Below are 19,583 nucleotides of genomic sequence, written 5' to 3' on the forward strand. Positions count from 1 at the left end.
TTTGACGAAAATTTAACGGGAGCACCTGCATAGTGGTATGAGAAGAGTTCAAGAACGTTATTTCAGTTTGTTAAGGAATCAGCTGATTGATCTTACCTGCTCATGAATCTGGCTTGATCCACTATGGCACAGTTCATTTCCAATATGTGTAGAAATTGGATCATTTCCTGTGATGGCTTGGATTTGCTGGCTAGAATCAGGTTGTTGCCAGTGTGCAGAGTGGATGACCTGGGGCTGTTGGACAATGTGATGATGGCATTGAGCCTGAGGATGGCACCCCTAAGACACATACACATGCCAAAAACAGTCACTTAGGATAAACATTACTAATCAAGAAAAACAACGGAAACCATTTTTTTAAGCTCAATGTTTTCTTTCACTATAATTCAAACCCTAGGATTTATAGATTTAACTAGCGATATTTTTTAATTTTTTTTCATTGGGAAAATTTGTATTGAATTTTGTTTTTATTTGATCAGGTTGTCATGACCATCCAAAAACTTACGTAGATTGGCCAAGGCATTGCATGTTCTAATTAAATTAATATTCCAGCTATACTTAACACTAAAACCATAATGAATATTAATATTAATATTACTTTGATGATTCAGTAGGCACTTCAGAATCTAATTACATAAAACACTATAATACCGAAGATATAGGTAAATTTAAAATAAAAAAAAATATAGTGATTTTCAATGTCAGGAAGCATATTAGAATCACAGTGGCTGAGGAGCAAAGTTCTTATCCTTATGAAACTTAAGGATAAATTTCTTAAAAAGATAAAAAAAAAAAACAGTGACTGAAACTTCAGACCTAGAAAACATAGATTCTAACTCTGATTTTATCACTAACTCTAATCTTGAGAAACTGTATATGCAACCTTTATGAGCCTCCGTTTTCCCATTTATAAAAGTGAAGATGGTACATATTCCATAGGGGTGCTATGAGGAGTAAATAAGCTAATGTCTGTAAGTTGATTACTACAAAGTAGGTGAGTAACAAACATTATTATTATGATCACATCATCAGCATTGTCATAGTCATAATCAACTTTATCATCATTTACCCTACTAATTTTGCAGATGGAAAAAAAAACTCTGAGGTCTAGAAAAGTAAGATAATTTGCTCATAGTAACGCAGCTAATTAATGACAAACTTGGGACTGGAACTCATGATTTCCAGCTTAGACTTCTTTTAGGATATTAGGCTGAATTTGCAATGACTTCAAGATATCCTGGAATTTGTTGTTTTTAAACTAAATCATTGTTATCTGCTTATTTGTCATGGCTTTTGCCTGGTAAGTATAGAGCACAGACTAAGAAAATATATCCAGTTATTTTAGTTTGGGGGATTTCAGGCATACTTGAATTTGCTTTCTTATCTTGTGATTATTCTACTTCGATAAGAGACATCTGGAAGCCTGTTTTCAAAAGAAACATACTGTATTTTGAATCACAGTGCTACATGTATGCACATACAATTAATTTTGAAAGTAAAAATGCAATGCACTATATCCTTTTGACTATGGAAGTTGACCTATATTAATACAGTAAAACACTTCATATTTTACATTTTTATATGAAACAATTTTCAAGCTGTATTAAATGGAAAAAAGTACAAAAGAATGAAATAGTATACTCTTTCTGCTGTAACATGTTTAAAAGTGACATATACATTTACAAACATATGTAACTGCTTTGATATGCATAGACCAAAATAGTTTTAAGAGTAGCTGCTTCTGGGAAGAGAAACTGGGGACAAAAGTGTCTGGATAAGGAGGTTTATTTGTCACTGTATACCTTTTAATGCTCTTTTTATTCCTTTCAATGTTTTTTATACTTTAAAATTTTTCCATGTATAAAAATTACCTTTTCTTGTATACAAAAAATATTTTGAAAAATGAAATATATATAAATAAACACGTTTTACAAATAGAAGTTGCCTTGGTAGATATAAAGATAATAAAGGTCGTAGAATAAGTTCCTGCTATCATTTTCTCTAGACTCTTTTCAAATATCACATTTTGTACATATACTAGCGCTAAAATCTTTACAGTTTAGGAATTTTGGGGGTGAATGTATGTTACATTATTATTATCTTTTATGTTACAAAATATCTTCATATACTGGAATGAGGTAAAATTACACTGATAGTCTGAGATGACTATCACTCATTGGAGAGCTTGTAGGCTATTGAAATAGAACCTCTCCTGAAGGAATAAAACAAAACAAAACAGTATGTTCCTCACAAAGCAAGTTAGGAAACTCTTGGAAGCACACATCACTAGAGGGCAATAAAGAAATCAAAACCTGTTTCTTAAAAATCTCCCTTTGCTAATGTATCAGTTGTCTCTTGAATAGAACACTGACATCTGGGGTGCCTTGCAGTCTACCTGAGCCCATTTGGCCTGTGAACCATTTACTGGTACCACTGAGGTCTTAGCAGGTTTTCAGTTTTCAATTCTTACACTAAAGTTCTGTTTCTAAAGCAAAATGTTCATATATTCATCATATTTTTAAAATATATAATAAGCTGAATTTTTAAAGTACAGAAAGATCAAACATTTCTGATTTGTCATATTGTTTTTCCTTTTTGATAGAGTAAAAAGAATTATGTGAGTACAAATCATATGAATTGGATAGTTATCTTGCACCTGGCACCACTTTACCACCCTTCCACTACAAAGATCTCTTTTTTCTTGAACATTTCTCATCTCCTAAGAGCTAGTCCTATTTGATTTGGTCACATGTGACGGTAAACAGGTTCATCCAGACTCTGGCTTTACTCAGATTGTCCTAGTTTATCTCCATCACTGAGGAAACTAGTAGGACAATGCAATTGCAGCTTGCTCTGTCTGCATGGTTCCTTTTACACTGGGCAGCTTTTGTATCGGTTCCCAAACTCCCAAATTGTTTAAGAAATTAATAAAAAAAAGTGGGCATAAACAAGTAAATATTCGAGTTAACAGTAAATAGCAGCAGTATTCTCTTAAAGGAGCTAGTCTTTAGTTGTTCCAGCTGTACAGCAACAGTGTACAAGATATTCAATCTTTTACCATAGAGTCCAAGAATTAGAAACACTATTTGTTCTCTTTAAAACAAGAAGCTCGAAGCAGCATGAAATGATTTGCCTCTAACATTCCTTACTATTTAAAACGTGTCAAACTTATTTTTGTAGCCCAGTTGGATAAAGGACAGATGTTATAATTTGATTTCTTATAAAGGAAAACACCCCTTGAAGAATAGGTACATTTCATGAAATTTTTTCTGCTTGGTATCATAATGTCCATAAATATTCTGCTGCTCCTCTGTAAGGTAAGTGTTCAATACATACCATAGCAAACCCTTCAGACTATATCCAGCTTTCCAAGAAAACCAAAATGTTAAAGATTTGCATGTTTATGATTCTGAAAGTTTGCTTCATTTTAACTGGACACGAATAAGTAATAATGCATTAGTTCCTATGAATCTGGTAACAAATGTCCACAAGTGCTCATAAAAAATAAAATGAGTTCTTATGCCAAAAAGTTCAAAAAGGAAAAGCTAGAATTTTTTAGTCAGTTTGATTTGCATATGAAAATGATTTTGTTATCGCAACTGATTTGATAGTGTTTAACTGCCTATTATGGGTCGAATTGTACCCTCTCATACCCAAGATATGGTGAAGTCCTAACCCCAGTAACTCAGAATGTGACCCTATTTAGAGATAGAGTCTTTATAGAGATAATCAAGTCATTAGGATGGCCCTAATAAAATATGACTGGTGTCCTTATAAAAACGCAAATTTGGACACAGAAACAAACATGCACAGAGGGAAGATGATGTGAAGACACACAGGAAAGTTACCATATGAAGACGAAGTATTGGAGTGATGCATCTACAAGCAAAGGAATGTCTGAGGCTACCAAAAGCAAGGAGACAGGATTGAAAGAGTTCCTTCTCTGGCAGCTTCAGAGAGAACACAGCCCTGCCAACACAGTAATTTCAGACTTCTGGCCTCCAGAACTGTGAGACAATAAATTTCTCTTGTTTTAAACCATACAGTCTGTGGTACTTTGTTGCAGCAGCCCTAAGAAACTAATACACTGCCCTAGTTCAAGAATGTCCAACAGACAAGTCCTGGACATTGGGCTGGACATGCTTGTATGAATTGAGAAGAGCAATATGAAACATCTGTTGGTTATAGTAACAACTCTGCATGAAGGACTTGTGGTCTGTCGATTTGAGCTTAACAGAATTTTTTAAATGTGCTAGAAGCTTTAGTTTTCTAGATCTTTTACAGTATATGGTATTTCACATATCTGTTCGTATGTATTGTATATTTCAAATTCATTCTATATTAAAAGAATTAGAACAAAATTATAATGTTTTAAATTATGATTTTTGTTGGACCAGTTTAAAGGAAAACATAAGAGGCATTAGGATATCTTTATTAAGTTCAGATTCTGCCATTAATTTTCAATGTGACTTCACATATCCTGGTTTCAATTTTCTTTCAGTAAAATGAGGACAATAATACTTCACATGAAAAATGGGTATGAAAGTATTAATGATGGTATGAAGGGCTGTAGATATCATAGCATATTATAAGTCATGGTGGTCTTGCCTTGCACTTCAGAGTTGAATGTCACTTGAGCTCTATTAAAATACTCACAATTCAAAATTATACACTTAAAAACAAGTTTTAAAACAAATATTACTTACCTGATCAGTATTTAGCTTCTCCACTTTTCTTATTGTTTTTTCATAAATAACGTTGTTTCCTGGGAAGAAATGGCTTCCTCTTAGGAATTGAGACAGTGGTTCCTAAAATGATAGTAAATTATATGTTTTGTTTCGAAAGTTATCTTTTCAGAGTAACCTTAAATTAGGCAAATATCCAGTGTCGAATAGGCTGTGAAGTACTGGCTGACCTTAGGAAGAGAGTGGAATGACATCCCAATAATGTTGGTAGATGCAAGGAAATAATAATAAAGGTAGTTCCCTTTATCAAAAAGAACAATCTGGATTTCTCCTATTACATTTTACTAAGCCTAATAACGTCTTTTGTGGAGATTGGTGGAGAGTGGGAAAGATAATTTTCTCTCTGTTCCTAAAGCAAGATATGATGAGTTTCCTTTGAGGTAGGCAAGCATGAGGTCAATCTCATTTAAATTGGGTTCACTGGAAGATTTCTTTCTATGCAAAAATATTGTTGGAGAAATGCAAAATAAACATATTTCAGCACGACTAGGCCACAAAGTAGGTAGAACTATATTAAAGATTTTTTTTCTGCAACTCAATTTGAGTGCCCTTGAATTGTACAATTCTTAATTGTAATTATAATCAAGGCTAAGACTCTCAGAACAACATATGTTTTGAATATTAAGAGCAGAGTAGAGGCTTTAAGAGCCACTTTATCTCCACATATTCAACTAAATTGCTGTAAGATTAGCTGAGTGCCTAGAAGGTGTCAGCCCATGAAATATAGGCTGGTGACATGTCTAAAATCTGAAAGAAACTGGGGAAGAGCTAATAAGAATCAGACCAGGAGTCTAAAATAAATGTCATGTGTACCATATTCTTTTCCCTTCCTTTGGTTTTCATTTGAAGTCTACTTGGGTAGGGAGATCTGCCGTTGTTTTGTTTGTTGTTTTTCTACAAAACAAAATTTTCATTCATTTATTTTGTGATATAGGGGAATACTATAGAAGACCATATAGGCAAGCCTGTTACTGGTTAATGTATTTAAGAACATTTCAAAATCAACAAAACGTACTAGGATTTTTGTAGTCTGCTATTGTAAATATCCATAGAGCAGCTGGACCAAAACACTGATTGTTTAAAAGGCAAGATGCTCTTGAATCAAAAGTTATATACTTATTGTATTCAAGTTTGAGCAAAAGGTGTTTCAACCAAATGTTCCTTGGGGACTTTGGTAAAACAAATATATAAGTGACCAAATCTGACTAGGTGATGAAGTATTAAATCTAAAGCTGGATATATTTAGAAAGACTTCCCTAGAAGCTATTTTGTGTTAGTTTGTTTTCGCAAAAGAGCCCCTATGGTAGTTATGTGCAAACATGGAACACATGCTTAAGTGCTTGCTATGCACAGTATAATTTGCTACATGCTTTGAGGCATGAAAATATAAGTCTGACTTATTTTATTACCAGGAGCATTTAATATTGATCAGGATTCATCAAACTATGGTAGATAGCCTGTTTTTATTCTGTTCTCAAGCTAAAAATGGTAGTTAGATTTTAAAGGACTATAAATAAAAAACAAAGGCCAAGGCCCTTTGTGGCCAGCAAAACCTAAAATATTTGTTATCTGTTTCTTTACAGAAAAATTATGCCAATCCCTGATCTAGATAATATATAAACATAAACATATATGCAAAGAAGAAAGAGACAAATGCCTTTACACGTACAGAGAAAGAACTTATGGGATGGAGTTCAGAGGAAAAAAACTGAGTTCCATCTGGCGGTGCTCTAGTAGAGTACCTGGATTAGGTGGCATTTGAAAGAAAGTTAAAGTGGTCTTTCGATATGAGAAAATTGAAGAAAATGGTATTCCAAGTGAAGGAAACAAGACAATTAAAGTCACCAAGTTTGGAAAAGTGTAAGTTATATGTATGGGACATACTTAGCAGATTGAGCTTGGTTCTTCAAGCAGTGAGAAGTCTTTACGTGCTTTTAAACAGGGGTATGAGGTGAAATTTACTTCAGGGAGATTAATTACAGGAAGAGTACAGATGAGGAGACTGGTAAGATTATCCCAATAATCAAAGACAGTACTGTTCAAAGATGACTCTGAGATCTTGAACCTGAGGAGTCTACTACATGGTACCAAAAATGAAAATGTTGAGACATTTTACGTGCTCCTAATAACAATCTAGGTCTGATTATGTTTTTACTCCCCAGAACACTCAGCAAACTACACAGTGCATAGTAATCCCTTTAACATGTCTCAAATGATTGCAAATAGCTCCCAAAGAGACTCTTTTACAAAAAAATGTCTGGGTAAACACTCAGATGTAGACTTTCAACACATAGGTGAAAACACAGGTCTGGAACTAAGTGGGGAGCACAAGGCTACAGATCTATTACATATATCAAGACCACCTGCTCACTAGTGCTAGATTAAACTAGCAATTGCTGAATAGTCAAATGAAGAGCAAATACAGAACTAGACATGTCTCAAGAGGTCTTAGAAGACAAAATATTGTAATTTAAAGGAAGACTAATTTTCAAGAAGCAGTAGGAAATCAAAGGTAAAAATGTTTCAGAGTGGCCAACATATGAGAATTATAAAGTAGATTGGATTTGGGTTACTACAAATCCATTGGGTTTGACTACTAAAATGAGTGGAAGAAAGTATAATGGGAAAAAAATTATGGAGTCATAAAACCTATATTTCAGTTTTTCCTTCTCCTATGTGCTGCAGAAAATCAGGAAGGCCATTAACCTTACTGGAGGCTCAGTTTTCTTAGCATAGGGAGGGTAATGCAGAATATCAAGTAAGATCATGTGTTTTAAAGTACCCTTAATCTATAATTTTAATGTACAAATGACATTTGTTTTAAATAATATTGTAATATAATATTTAAAATCCATACTGTGTTTTAAATAATATTGATAATTGCATTATAACTTTTCTAGAATATCAAATATAAAAATACACACAAGTAGGCTTACTGAGGGCAGGGACTTTGACTACCTTGAGTATCACATAGTGAATGAACTGATGATTGAGTGAGAAGGAACGATATGAACCTTCATCTTAGGAATGTAATCATCCTCTAAGAGAGGAAAACAAATTTAGCAAAAGCATGAAATTTTTTTTCTGTGAAATGAAGTTCACTATAAATGATGAGCAGTCATTCCCTGTTTGCAGATGACAAGATTGTAGAAAATCCCATCATCTCAGCCCAAAATATCCTTAAGCTGATAAGCAACTTCAGCAAAGTCTCAGGATACAAAATCAATGTACAAAAATCACAAGCATTCTTATACACCAATAACAGACAAACAGAGAGCCAAATCATGAGTGAACTCCCATTCACAATTGCTTCAAAGAGAATAAAATACCTAGGAATCCAACTTACAAGGGATGTGAAGGACCTCTTCAAGGAGAACTACAAACCACTGCTCAACGAAATAAAAGAGGACACAAACAAATGGAAGAACAGTCCATGATCATGGATAGGAAGAATCAATATCGTGAAAATGGCCATACTGCCCAAGGTAGTTTATAGATTCAATGCCATCCCCATCAAGCTACCAATGACTTTCTTCACAGAATTGGAAAAAACTACTTTAAAGTTCATATGGAACCAAAAAAGAGCCCACATTGCCAAGAGAATCCTAAGCCAAAAGAACAAGGCTGGAGGCATCACACTACCTGACTTCAAACTATACTACAAGGCTACAGTAACCAAAACAGCATGGTACTGGTACCAAAACAGAGATATAGACCAATGGAACAGAACAGAGCCCTCAGAAATAATACCACACATCTACAAACACCTGATCTTTGACAAACCTGTCAAAAACAAGAAATGGGGAAAGGATTCCCTATTTAATAAATGGTGCTGGGAAAACTGGCTAGCCATATGTAGAAAGCTGAAACTGGATCCCTTCCTTACACCTTATACAAAAATTAATTCAAGATGGATTAAAGACTTAAATGTTAGACCTAAAACCATAAAAACCCTAGAAGAAAACCTAGGCAATACCATTCAGGACATACGCATGGGCAAGGACTTCATGTCTAAAACACCAAAAGCAATGGCAACAAAAGCCAAAATTGACAAATGGGATCTAATTAAACTCAAGAGCTTCTGCACAGCAAAAGAAACTACCATCAGAGTGAACAGGCAACCTACAGAATGGGAGAAAATTTTTGCAATCTACTCATCTGACAAAGGGCTAATATCCAGAATCTACAAAGAACTCAGACAAATTTACAAGAAAAAACCAAACAACCCCATCAAAAAGTGGACGATGGACATGAACAGACACTTCTCAAAAGAAGACATTTATGCAGCCAACAGACACATGAAAAATGTTCATCATCACTGGCCATCAGAGAAATGCAAATAAAAACCACAATGAGATACCATCTCACACCAGTTAGAATGGCGATCATTAAAGAGTCAGGAAACAACAGGTGCTGGAGAGGATGTGGAGAAATAGGAACACTTCTACACTGTTGGTGGGACTGTAAACTAGTTCAACCATTGTGGAAGACAGTGTGGCGATTCCTCAGGTATCTAGAACTAGGAATACCATTTGACCCAGCCATCCCATTACTGGGTATATACCCAAAGGATGATAAATCATGCTGCTATAAAGACACATGCACACGTATGTTTATTGTGGCACTATTCACAATAGCAAAGGCTTGGAACCAACCCAAATGTCCATCAATTATAGACTGGATTAAGAAAATGTGGCACATATACACCGTAGAATACTATGCAGCCATAAAAAAAGATGAATTCATGTCCTTTGTAGGGACATGGATGAAGCTAGAAACCATCATTCTCAGCAAACTATTGCAAGGACAAAAAACCAAACACCACATGTTCTCACTCATAGGTGGGAATTGAACAATGAGAACGCTTGGACACAAGAAGGGGAACATCACACACTGGGGCCTGTTGTGGGGTGGAGGGAGTGGGGGGAGATATACCTAATGTTAAATGACGAGTTAATGGGTGCAGCACACCAACATGGCACATGTATACATATGTAACAAACCTGCACATTGTGCACATGTACCCTAGAACTTAAAGTATAATAAAAAGAAAAAGAAAAAAAGATTGTCTAGGCACTAACGATGTTGATTCTCTCTTGAATATTTTGGCCATATTACTTGAAATGACTTACTGAAAAAAAAACCTCCAAATTTAGGGCACTATTATTTTCCCCAAATCTGTAAGAAAGTAAATCAAAAATTGATATAAATAAACAATTCTGTCAAAATAAGTCAACAAAATAAATTTAATCAGGAGTTTTAGATGTCTCAACAAATGAGCTGCTAGACAATTCTATTATTTTGGCACCTTCTTTTTCTCAACCTGTCCATTTGAATTGGTGCTGGATCCACCCTAAAAATTAATAGGTGTTTTCAAAGTGGCAGATCTTATAATTTTAATTGTAAAAGCTAGAACCTCTGGTAGTAATTCTCACATCTAACAAAGTATATAATCCCCAACATCTGCTTTACTGTTCCCAGGCCCCAAAACCTTGGTGGAAAAAACTTTTTTAAAAAAGATTTGCTGATTTGGCTCATTACAATTTGAAGATATCCAACTTCAAGTGGACCCTCCAAACTTTGTGGTTATATTTGTATTCATCAAATTCTTTATAACGTTGCTTACAAATATTTTCATTTTCCTTAACTCCTGTGCTTATACTCCCTTTCTCCTCCTATTTACAGAGAAAACCAAGATAATCTATCCAGTGAGATCTCTCTATTTTCCTGCACATCTCAAAAGTCTCTCTTTTTTGCTCCTTCCATCCACTTAAGGAAAAAGATGCATTCTCTCTCTCTCTCTTTGTTTTTCCCGAAGTCATTTCTTCATCTGTACCTGGAATCCCATTCCTTCTTATCTCTTCCAGAATATTATCCCATTTGTCTCCTTTCTCTGTTGCATCTTTAGCCTTCCTTATTACTGGTTCTTTCTATCTGCAAGTTTCCCAGGTTCACAAGATTCTCATTTCTCCTTTAGCGACCATCCATCTCTCCTTCCTTTGACCAATACCCTTCCAGAAGAGTAATCTTCACTCATTTTTTTCAATTCATCTCATCTTCTCACCCATTAACTTCTTGCATCTGTATTTTGCCTCTTATATAAGTATACGAAAACTGCTCTATCAATGTCACTATCACTTTCTTAATGGTCAAACCCTATTCTCAAACCTCATCTTCTTAGGCCTTTTGGTCATTTGAGACGGTTGACCACCCCATGTTTGCATTTGCTTCAGTTATGGTGTGTTCACATCCCTCTCTGATAACCCCTCTGTCTGTGAAAGTGGCTCCTTCCTTCTGTTCACTTGAAGTAGACATTTCTCAAGGTTCTGACCCAATCTTCTCCATTACCTCTTAGTGATCTCACTCATTCCCATAGCTTCAATGATACCTTTAAGAGGAATGATTCCCACATCTCTGTTAAATGTGACCTTTCTTTGAGTCGTTTTTTTAACTGCCTGTTAGGTATCTTTCTGTTTCTATGCACCTAAAATGCTACTGGTTCAAATAAAACTCAAAATTTCACCCTTTTCTAAACCTACTTCTCCTCCCACTCACTTTTCAATCACTTTAAGTGGGTCACCTTACTCTCAGTGTCTCAAGCTAAAAAGCTTAGGGTCATATTGACTTTTCTCCATATCCAGTAACTCATCAAATCTTGTTAAAGCTACCATCTAAAATAGCTGTCAGAAAAGATAGAGAGTGATGAATTAGCGTCAGAAGACCTGAGCAAGTTACACTTATTCAAACTTTCATTTCCTTAGTAGTAAAACAATGCTAATATCAAGGTTAATCATACTAATACCTTAAATACCACAATAAATCCTTCCCTGATTTCCCCCAAACAAATGTATTATCTCCGACATCTGAACTCCAATAATAATTTATCTGTAGTCCTTTCATGGCATCTATCCTACATCTCACCATGTATTCTACATAGCTATTTGTGGACCTGTCTTATCTCTTTCCCTGAGAAGAGCTGTATGCTCCTTTAATTTGGGAAACATGCCTTATTTCCCTGTTTCTGTTGAGAGACTGTATAGTGTCTTCCCCATAGCAGGATCTTCACAACTGGAAAATTAATGAAATTGATTAGTTGATTGGAACAAATGTATTTCCTTCATTTCTGGATCAAATATTAACCAGAATGCATAAATCCTTAGATTAAATGATGACAAATGGAGAATAAGGAAGATCAGGAACAACAAAAAAATAAAAAGGCTTAACAGAGATAGAAAAAAATCATAATGAAACAAGTGGATTGAGATTATTTTAATTACAGGAAAAAGAAATAAAGATTAGACAAGCTGGGAGGTGAAAGAGGATGAAATTGCTATTTAGAAGGCTCAGCTTATTATAAATATTGTAATTAAACTAGAATCTTCTCCTGAGGGGATTTAAAAGAGCAAACAAAAAAGGAATCTACTTAGATAAATAAAATGGGGGGTATAGCTAAACAGGATTTTCAAGCTGCTTTGTAAAACAAGTTAGATTACTTTTCGTTTACAAAAGCATCATGAAACTTGAAATTTGTTTCATTCTTCAATAATGGAAAGAGTTAAATGATTTAAAATGACCATTTTCTTCAACCCTCTGCTGGGACTTTGTCCTGAGAGAAAAATCAATATGGCTGTGTCCAACTACAAGTTGAACAAGTTTGTAGTTGAACACAGCCACATTGATGAGGTCTTACAGGGGTAGGCTCAGTTTCTCCAATATGTTAGGTATTTGCATATATACTTCTAATTTCTCTGTTTTTGTAACTACATGTGGGTAAGGGGGTGCATAAGTATTAGATACTAATTCACTTCCATCACCAATTGTCCTTCATTTGCAAATATTTCACTCCCAGCTCTGCATTGTTCAATTTCAGTTCCAATTTTGCTCCTTCGTAATTGAATGGTTTTGCACTAGCTAAGAACTTAAGTTGAAGAAGGTTGGGACCTTGTTTTGTTTACTGCTTTATCCTCCAGTTCTTAGGGCAATTTCTGGAACATAATAGGCAATCAATAAATATTTATTGAGTAAATGACTGAATTTCTCTGTGCTTCCGTTTTTTTCACCTTTTTAGGATTAACCAGGATATAATATTTAAACTGCCTAGCATGGAGTATATACCCAATAGTTATTAATTCTTTCTTTTCCCTATTAACTAAAGAATAAGGATTCATCCAAAGTCATGTAAGAATTGCTGGCAAAGTGGATTGGAATCCAAATGATAGGACATTTTAAATCTCTCTGCATATATCCTAGGCAAGCATAGCAATTCTCATACTATGAAAATAATGGGTTATCTAGAACTAACTCTGAAAGCCAGGCGTATCAAGCGCAATATGCATCCAAATATGCATATCCCCCAGATTATGCGTAAAATGAAAGAAAAAGGGAGAGGGAAAGGAAGAACAGGAATGTGTAAAGTGACTGGCCAAGTAACAGAAAAAGACACACTCTCCTCTCCCAGGCCTTTCGCATCTCCCCCTCCATACCTCCCCTTCCCTACCTCCATCCTTTTCCAGATTTATTGCGTAAATATTTGATTCTGCAAAAGGAGTAACAGGCAACTGATTTAGCTGTAATAACATGCCTTTTCAATATTTACATGGATATATGAAAACTCAAGCAAATGTCCAAAACAATCACTCCTCAACTCAGAGCCTCAGGTTCATACCGAACACACATGTACAACTAGCAGCCTGCTTAGCTAAGGAGCCATGAGAAGATTATTTTTAATAAATAAGTAAATGAAGAAGAAAGGGTTTAGATACAGTAGAAGCTTAGTACATCTTCCCCACTCATCTAGAATTATAGCAAGCAGGACCCTAATCTAACCCTTTCCTTTCCACAGCTGAAGCAAATAGTTTATTTTATCTTAAAAGGGAAGGGCAGGATGGTTTCCCATCATGGCAGAGAAATAAAGAGCAAAGCAAAGAATTGTTGTAGTCCTATCTGGATCATACTGTTGCCAATTGTGAAACTGATGTCCTTACAAACTCATAGAGCCTCCTGTTGTAGCTAAAGAAGGGGTATGTGTGCATGAATGCAAATGCATATGTTGAGGACGGCTTATTATGGTGGAACCTTAGTTTGTGAAATGTAAGGATTTATATCTCAGTAAAAAAATAATAATGTAATTTTCTAAAAAACTCATTGCTGGGTACAAAAGTTCACACACCACAGGCAATAAAGGCATAGGGACACTTTTTAACTTTTGACCTTTAATTTTCATCTTCCTAGTCCATATCTCCATGGCAAAGGTAAATAGCCTGAAAACTCCAACCCCGGTGCAGCAGTTGACAGAGCTTTTATGTGAAGCTTGTAAAAGAACTTTGTCCCTTTTTTCTTTCGTTCCAAGTGCATAAAAGTCTTTTGTAGCATAAGGGTGGGGCTATAGAAGAGGAAAATCTTTACAACCCAAGAATTTCCAACCTGCTTGGAAGTATTGCATCTCTGTGTCAGAATATATAGACGCATGGTTGTCTGGCATTAAAGATGGCATTTATTGATACTGATAATCAGCAATTTACTTTGTAACTGTAAGAAAGTCCAACAATCTGATCTTAAGGATCTGGTAACTGATTAAGTCTTTTTGTTTAAGCAATTAACTTTTAAAGAATTACATGTTGGGAAAAGTTTGTGTCTTACCTGTTCAGGATTTTGTACTACATATTTCCTAATAGTGGTCTGTGGATATGTGGTAACTTTTACTGTTGGAGAATGAAGTTCCTGTGAAGAAAAGACAAAAGCTGGATATAATTATAATTATTTAATGAGCTTGGAGCTATCAATAATAATAGGGAACAATTTCCAGGGTTAAATTTTTAGTTATTTGCATGAATGATAATATATGATTTTATGATTTAGTTAATTTTAATTTCAGAAACATGTATAAAACATGTGTTCTGTGCCCAACATTTTACTGGGTACTTGTATTATACTCATTTCATGGTATTTCATCCACATTCCAAACTATATTTGACAAGCATTTTAAAATGCTTCTTTCATTGTAAATGATTACAAGAAAATAATACCTCAATAGTGATGAATTAAACCTCTGGTTTGGAAAAGACATGTTAAAAAAATGAAAAGAGACACAAAGAGAAAAACGTGTATGTGTGTGTAGTTAAACATATAAATCTTCAGTGTGCTGGAAAGAGAGGACCATAGATATCATTGTAAAATGTTGATGGGAAAAGAGTTCTTTTGGGGGGTTCATGTAGATTTATTTATTATTTTTAACTTTTATTATAGGTTGAGGAGAACATATGCAGGTTTGTTATATAGGTAATTTCATGTCACAGGGGTTTGTTATACAGATTATTTCATCACCCAGGGACTAAGCCTAGTACCCAGTAATTATTTTTACTAATCCTCTCCCTCCCCCCACCCTCCATCCTCAAGTGTGGGCCAGTGTGTATTGTTCCCCTTTTTGTGTCCATCATTTCTCATTATTTAGCTCCCACTTATAAGTGAGAACATGCGGTATTTGGTTTTCTGTTCCTGTGTAAGTTTGTTAAGTTTAATGGCCTACAGCTCCATCCATGTTCCCACAGAAGACATGATCTCATTCTATTTTATATATATATACCACATTTTCTTTATCCAATCTGTCATTAATAGGCATAGTGATTTCATATCTTTGCCTTTGTGAACAATGCTGCAATGAACATTCATGTACATGTGTCTTTATGGTAGAATGATTTATATTCCTTAGGATATATACCCAGTAATGGGATTGCTGGGTTGTATACCTCGTAAGGGGATTGCTGGTAAAAGGGTAGTTCTATTTTTGGCCCTTTGAGGAATTGCCACGCTGCTTTTCACAACGGTTGAGCTAATTTACACTCCCACCAACAATGTATAAGCTTTCCCTTTTCTCCACAGCCTCACCAGCATCTGTTAGGTTTTATTTTCTTCTGACTTTTTAATAATAGTCATTCTGACTGTTACGAGGTGGAATCTCATTGTGGTTTTGACTTGCATTTCTCTAATGATCAGTGATATTGAGTTTCTTTTCATATGCTTGTGGTTACATGTATGGCTTCTTTTGAGAAGTGTCTGTTCATGTCCTTTGCCCACTTTTTAATCAGGTTGTTTGTTTTTCTCTTGTAAATTTGTGCAAGTTCCTTATAGATGCTGGATATCAGACTTGTCAAATGTGCAGTTGACAAATATTTTATCCCATTCTGTAGGTTGTCGTTTCACTCTGTTGATAGTTTCCTTTAATGTGCAGAAGCTCTTTAGTTAAGTTAGATTTTATTTGTCAATTTTGCTTTTGTTGGGATTACTTTTGACATTTTGTTTCTATGTCCAGAATGGTATTGCTTAGGTTGTCTTCCAGGGTTTTTAGAGTTTGGGGTTTTACATTTAAGACTGTAATCAATCAATCTTGAGGTGATTTTTGTATATGGTATAAGGAAGGGGTCCAGTTTCAATCTTCTGCATGTGGCTAGCCAGTTATCCCAGCTCCATTTATTGAATAGGGAGTCCTTTCCCCATTGCTTGTTTTTGACAGCTTGGTCAAAGATCTGATAGTTGTAGGTGTGTGGCCTTATTTCTGCGCTCTCTATTCTGTTCCATTGGTCTACGTGTCTGTTCTTCTACCAGTACCATGCTGTTTTGGTTACTGTAGCTCTGCAGTAGTTTGAAGTTGGGTAGCGTGATGTCTCCAGCTTTGTTCTTTTTGCTTAGGATTGCCTTGGCTATTTGGCCTCTTTTTCTCATTCCATATGAATTTCAAAATAGTTTTATTTCTAGTCCTGTGAAGAATATCCTTGGTAGTTTAATAGGAATAGCATTGAATCTATAAATTGCTTTGGGCAGCATGGCGATTTTAACAATATTGATTCTTCCTATCCATGAGCATGGAATGTTTCTCCATATTTGTGTCATCTCTGATTTCTTTGAGCAGTGTTTTGTAATTCTCATTGTAGAGATCTTTCACCTCACTAGTTAGCTGTATCCCTAGGTATTGTGTGTGTGTGCGTGTGTGTATGTGTGTATGTGTGTGTGTGGCAATTGTGAAAGGGATTGCATTCCTGATTTTGCTCTCGGCATAATTGTTGTCCGTGTATAAGAATGTTAGTGATTTTGCATATTGATTTGGTATCCTGAAATTTGGCTGAAGTTGTTGATCAGCTTAAAGTAGTTTTTGGCCAAGACTATGGGAGTTTCTAGATATAGAATCATGTCAACTGCAAACAGGGATAGTTTGACTTCCTCTGTTTCTATTTTAAAGTTCTTTATTTCTTTCTCTTACCTGTTTGCTCTGACCAGGACTCCCAGTACTATGTTGAATAGGAGTGGGGAGAGAGGGCATCCTTGTCTTATGCTGGTTTGCAAGGGGAATGCTTCCAGCTTTTTCCCTTTCACTGTGATGTTGGCTATAGGTTTGTCACATATGGCTCTTATTATTTTAAAGTATGTTCCTTCAATACGTAGTTTATTGAGACTTTTTAACATGAAGCAATGTTAATTTTATCAAAAGCCTTTCTGCATTTATTGAGATAATCATGTGGTTTTGTCTTTATTTCTGTTTATGTGATGCATAGCATTTATTGATTTGTGAATGTTGAAACAGTGTTGCATCCCAGAAGTGAAACCTATCTAACAGTGGTGGATTGGTTTTTTGATGTGCTGCTGGATTAAGTTTGCAAGTATTTGGTGGAAGATTTTTGCATCAATGCTCATCAAGGATATTGGCCTGAAGCTTTCTCTTTTTTTTGTTGTGTCTCTGCCAGATTTTGGTATCAGGATGATACTGGCCTCATAAAATGATTTGGGGAGGAGTCCCACCTCTTCAATTTTTTGTAGTACTTTCAATATGAATGGTACCATCTCTCCTTTGTACATCTGGTAGAATTTGGCTGTGAATCCATCTGGTCCTGGGCTTTTTTTGGTTGTTAGGCTATTTATTACTGATTCAATTTTGGAGCTCATTATTGGTCTGCTCAGAGATTCAATTTTTTTCCTGCTTCAGTCTTGGGAGGAAAAATGTGTCCAGGAATTCATCCATCTGTACTAGGTTTTTCAGTTTCTATGCATAGAGGTGTTTGTAGCAGTTTCTAATGGTTATTTTTATTTCTCTGAGGTCAGTGGTAACATCCCCTTTGTCATTTCTAAGTGTGTTTATTTGGATCTTCTCTCTTTTCTTCTTTATTAGTCTTTCCAGCAGCATATCTGCCTTATTAATTTTTTTGAGAAAACGAACTCCTGGATTTGTTGATCTTTTGAAATTTTTTTGCATCTCAATTTCCTTTAGTTCAGCAATGATTTGGTTATTTCTTGTCTTCTGCTAGCTTTGGGGTGGGTTTGCTCTTCATTTTCTAATTCTTTCTGTTGTGATGTTAGGTTGTTAATTTGAGATCTTTCTAACTTCTAGTTGTGGGTGTTTAATGCTATAAATTTTCCCTCTTAACACTGCCTTAGCTGCATCCCAGAGATTCTGGTATGTTGTATCTTTGTTCTCATTAGTTTCAAAGAACTTCTTGATTTCTGCCTTATTGTCATTATTTACCCAAAAGTCACTCAAGAGCATGTTGTTTAATTTCCATGTAATTGCATGGTTTTCAGCGATTTTTAAAACTTTGACTTCTATTTTTATTGTGCTTTGGTCCAAGAAGGTGTTTGGTATGATTTCAGTTCTCTTGCATTTCCTGAGGATTGTTTTATATCTGACTGTTTGGTGGATTTTAGAGTGTGTGCTACGTGATGATGAGAAGAATGTATATTATGTTGTTTTGGGGAGGAGAGTTCCGTAGAGGTCTATCTGATATATTTGGTCAAATCTTGAATTCAGGACCTGAGTATCTTTGTTAATTTTCTGTCTTGATGAGCTGTCTGATCCTTTCAGTGGAGTGTTGATATCTCCCACTATTATCGCATGGGAGTCTACATCTCTTTGTAGGTCTCTAAGAACTTGCTTTACGAATCTTGGTACTCCTGTGATGGGTGCATATATATTTAGGATAGTTCAGTCTTCCTGTTAAATTGAAATCTTTACTATTATGTAATGCCCTTCTTTGTCTTCTTTTTAATCTTTCTTAAAGTCTGTTTTGTCTGAAATTAGAATTGCAACCCATGCTTTTTTATTTTTTTTTCATTTTCTTGGTAGATTTTTCTCCATCCCTTTATTTTTAGCCTATGGGTGTCATTGTATGTGAGCTGGGTCTCTTGAAGACAGCATTTTTTAGGGGGAGTCTTGGTTCTTCATCCAGCTTGCCATTCTGTGCCTTTTAACTGAGGCATTTAGTCCATTTACATTCAAGGTTGGTATTGAAATGTGTGCATTTGATTCTGTTATTATTTTGTTAACTGGTTATTATGCCGGCTTGTTTGTGTGGCTGCTTTATAATGTAACTGATCTGTGCACTTAAGTATGTTTTTCTATTGACTGGTAATGATCTTTACTTTCCATGTTTAGTGTTCCTTTCAAGATCTCTTGTAAGGCAGGTCTGATGGTAACAAACTCCCTTAGCATTTGCTTATCTGAAAATAATCTTATTTCTGCTTTGCATAAGAAGCTTAGTTTGGCTGGATATGAAATCCTTGTTTGATGATTTTTTTCTTTAATAATGTTGAATATAGGCCTCTACTCTCTCCTGGCTTGTAGGGTTTCTGCTGAGAGGTCCACTGTTAGCCCGATGGGGTTTCCTTTGTAAGTGACCTGCCCTTTCTCTCTAGCTGCTGTTAACATTCTTTCTTTCATTTCAACCTTGGAAAATCTGCTGTTTATGTGTCTTGAGGATGATCTTCTTGTGTAGAATCTTGCATGGTTCTCTGTATTTTCTAAATTTGACTGTTGGCCTCTCTAGCAAGGCTAGGGACGTTTTCATGGACCATATA

At 35.3% G+C, this 19,583-nt stretch overlaps 1 protein-coding gene across 3 annotated transcripts in view; it reads right to left on the reverse strand.

The window, feature by feature from the left end:
• The window catches only part of POF1B (POF1B actin binding protein), a 436,069-nt gene that overhangs the window by 66,562 nt on the left and 349,924 nt on the right, over nt 1–19,583 (reverse strand). For all 3 annotated transcript variants that reach the window (XM_054470659.2, XM_063660750.1, XM_054470658.1), the window contains exons 4-6: nt 14,385–14,465; nt 4,707–4,808; nt 97–279 (exon numbers count right to left, since the gene is read on the reverse strand). In XM_054470659.2, the coding sequence (XP_054326634.1) occupies nt 97–279; nt 4,707–4,808; nt 14,385–14,465 (366 nt within the window). The remainder of the gene's footprint in view (nt 1–96; nt 280–4,706; nt 4,809–14,384; nt 14,466–19,583) is intronic.

This window comes from Pongo pygmaeus, chromosome X, assembly GCF_028885625.2.
Source record: "Pongo pygmaeus isolate AG05252 chromosome X, NHGRI_mPonPyg2-v2.0_pri, whole genome shotgun sequence".
Lineage (NCBI taxonomy): Eukaryota > Metazoa > Chordata > Mammalia > Primates > Hominidae > Pongo > Pongo pygmaeus.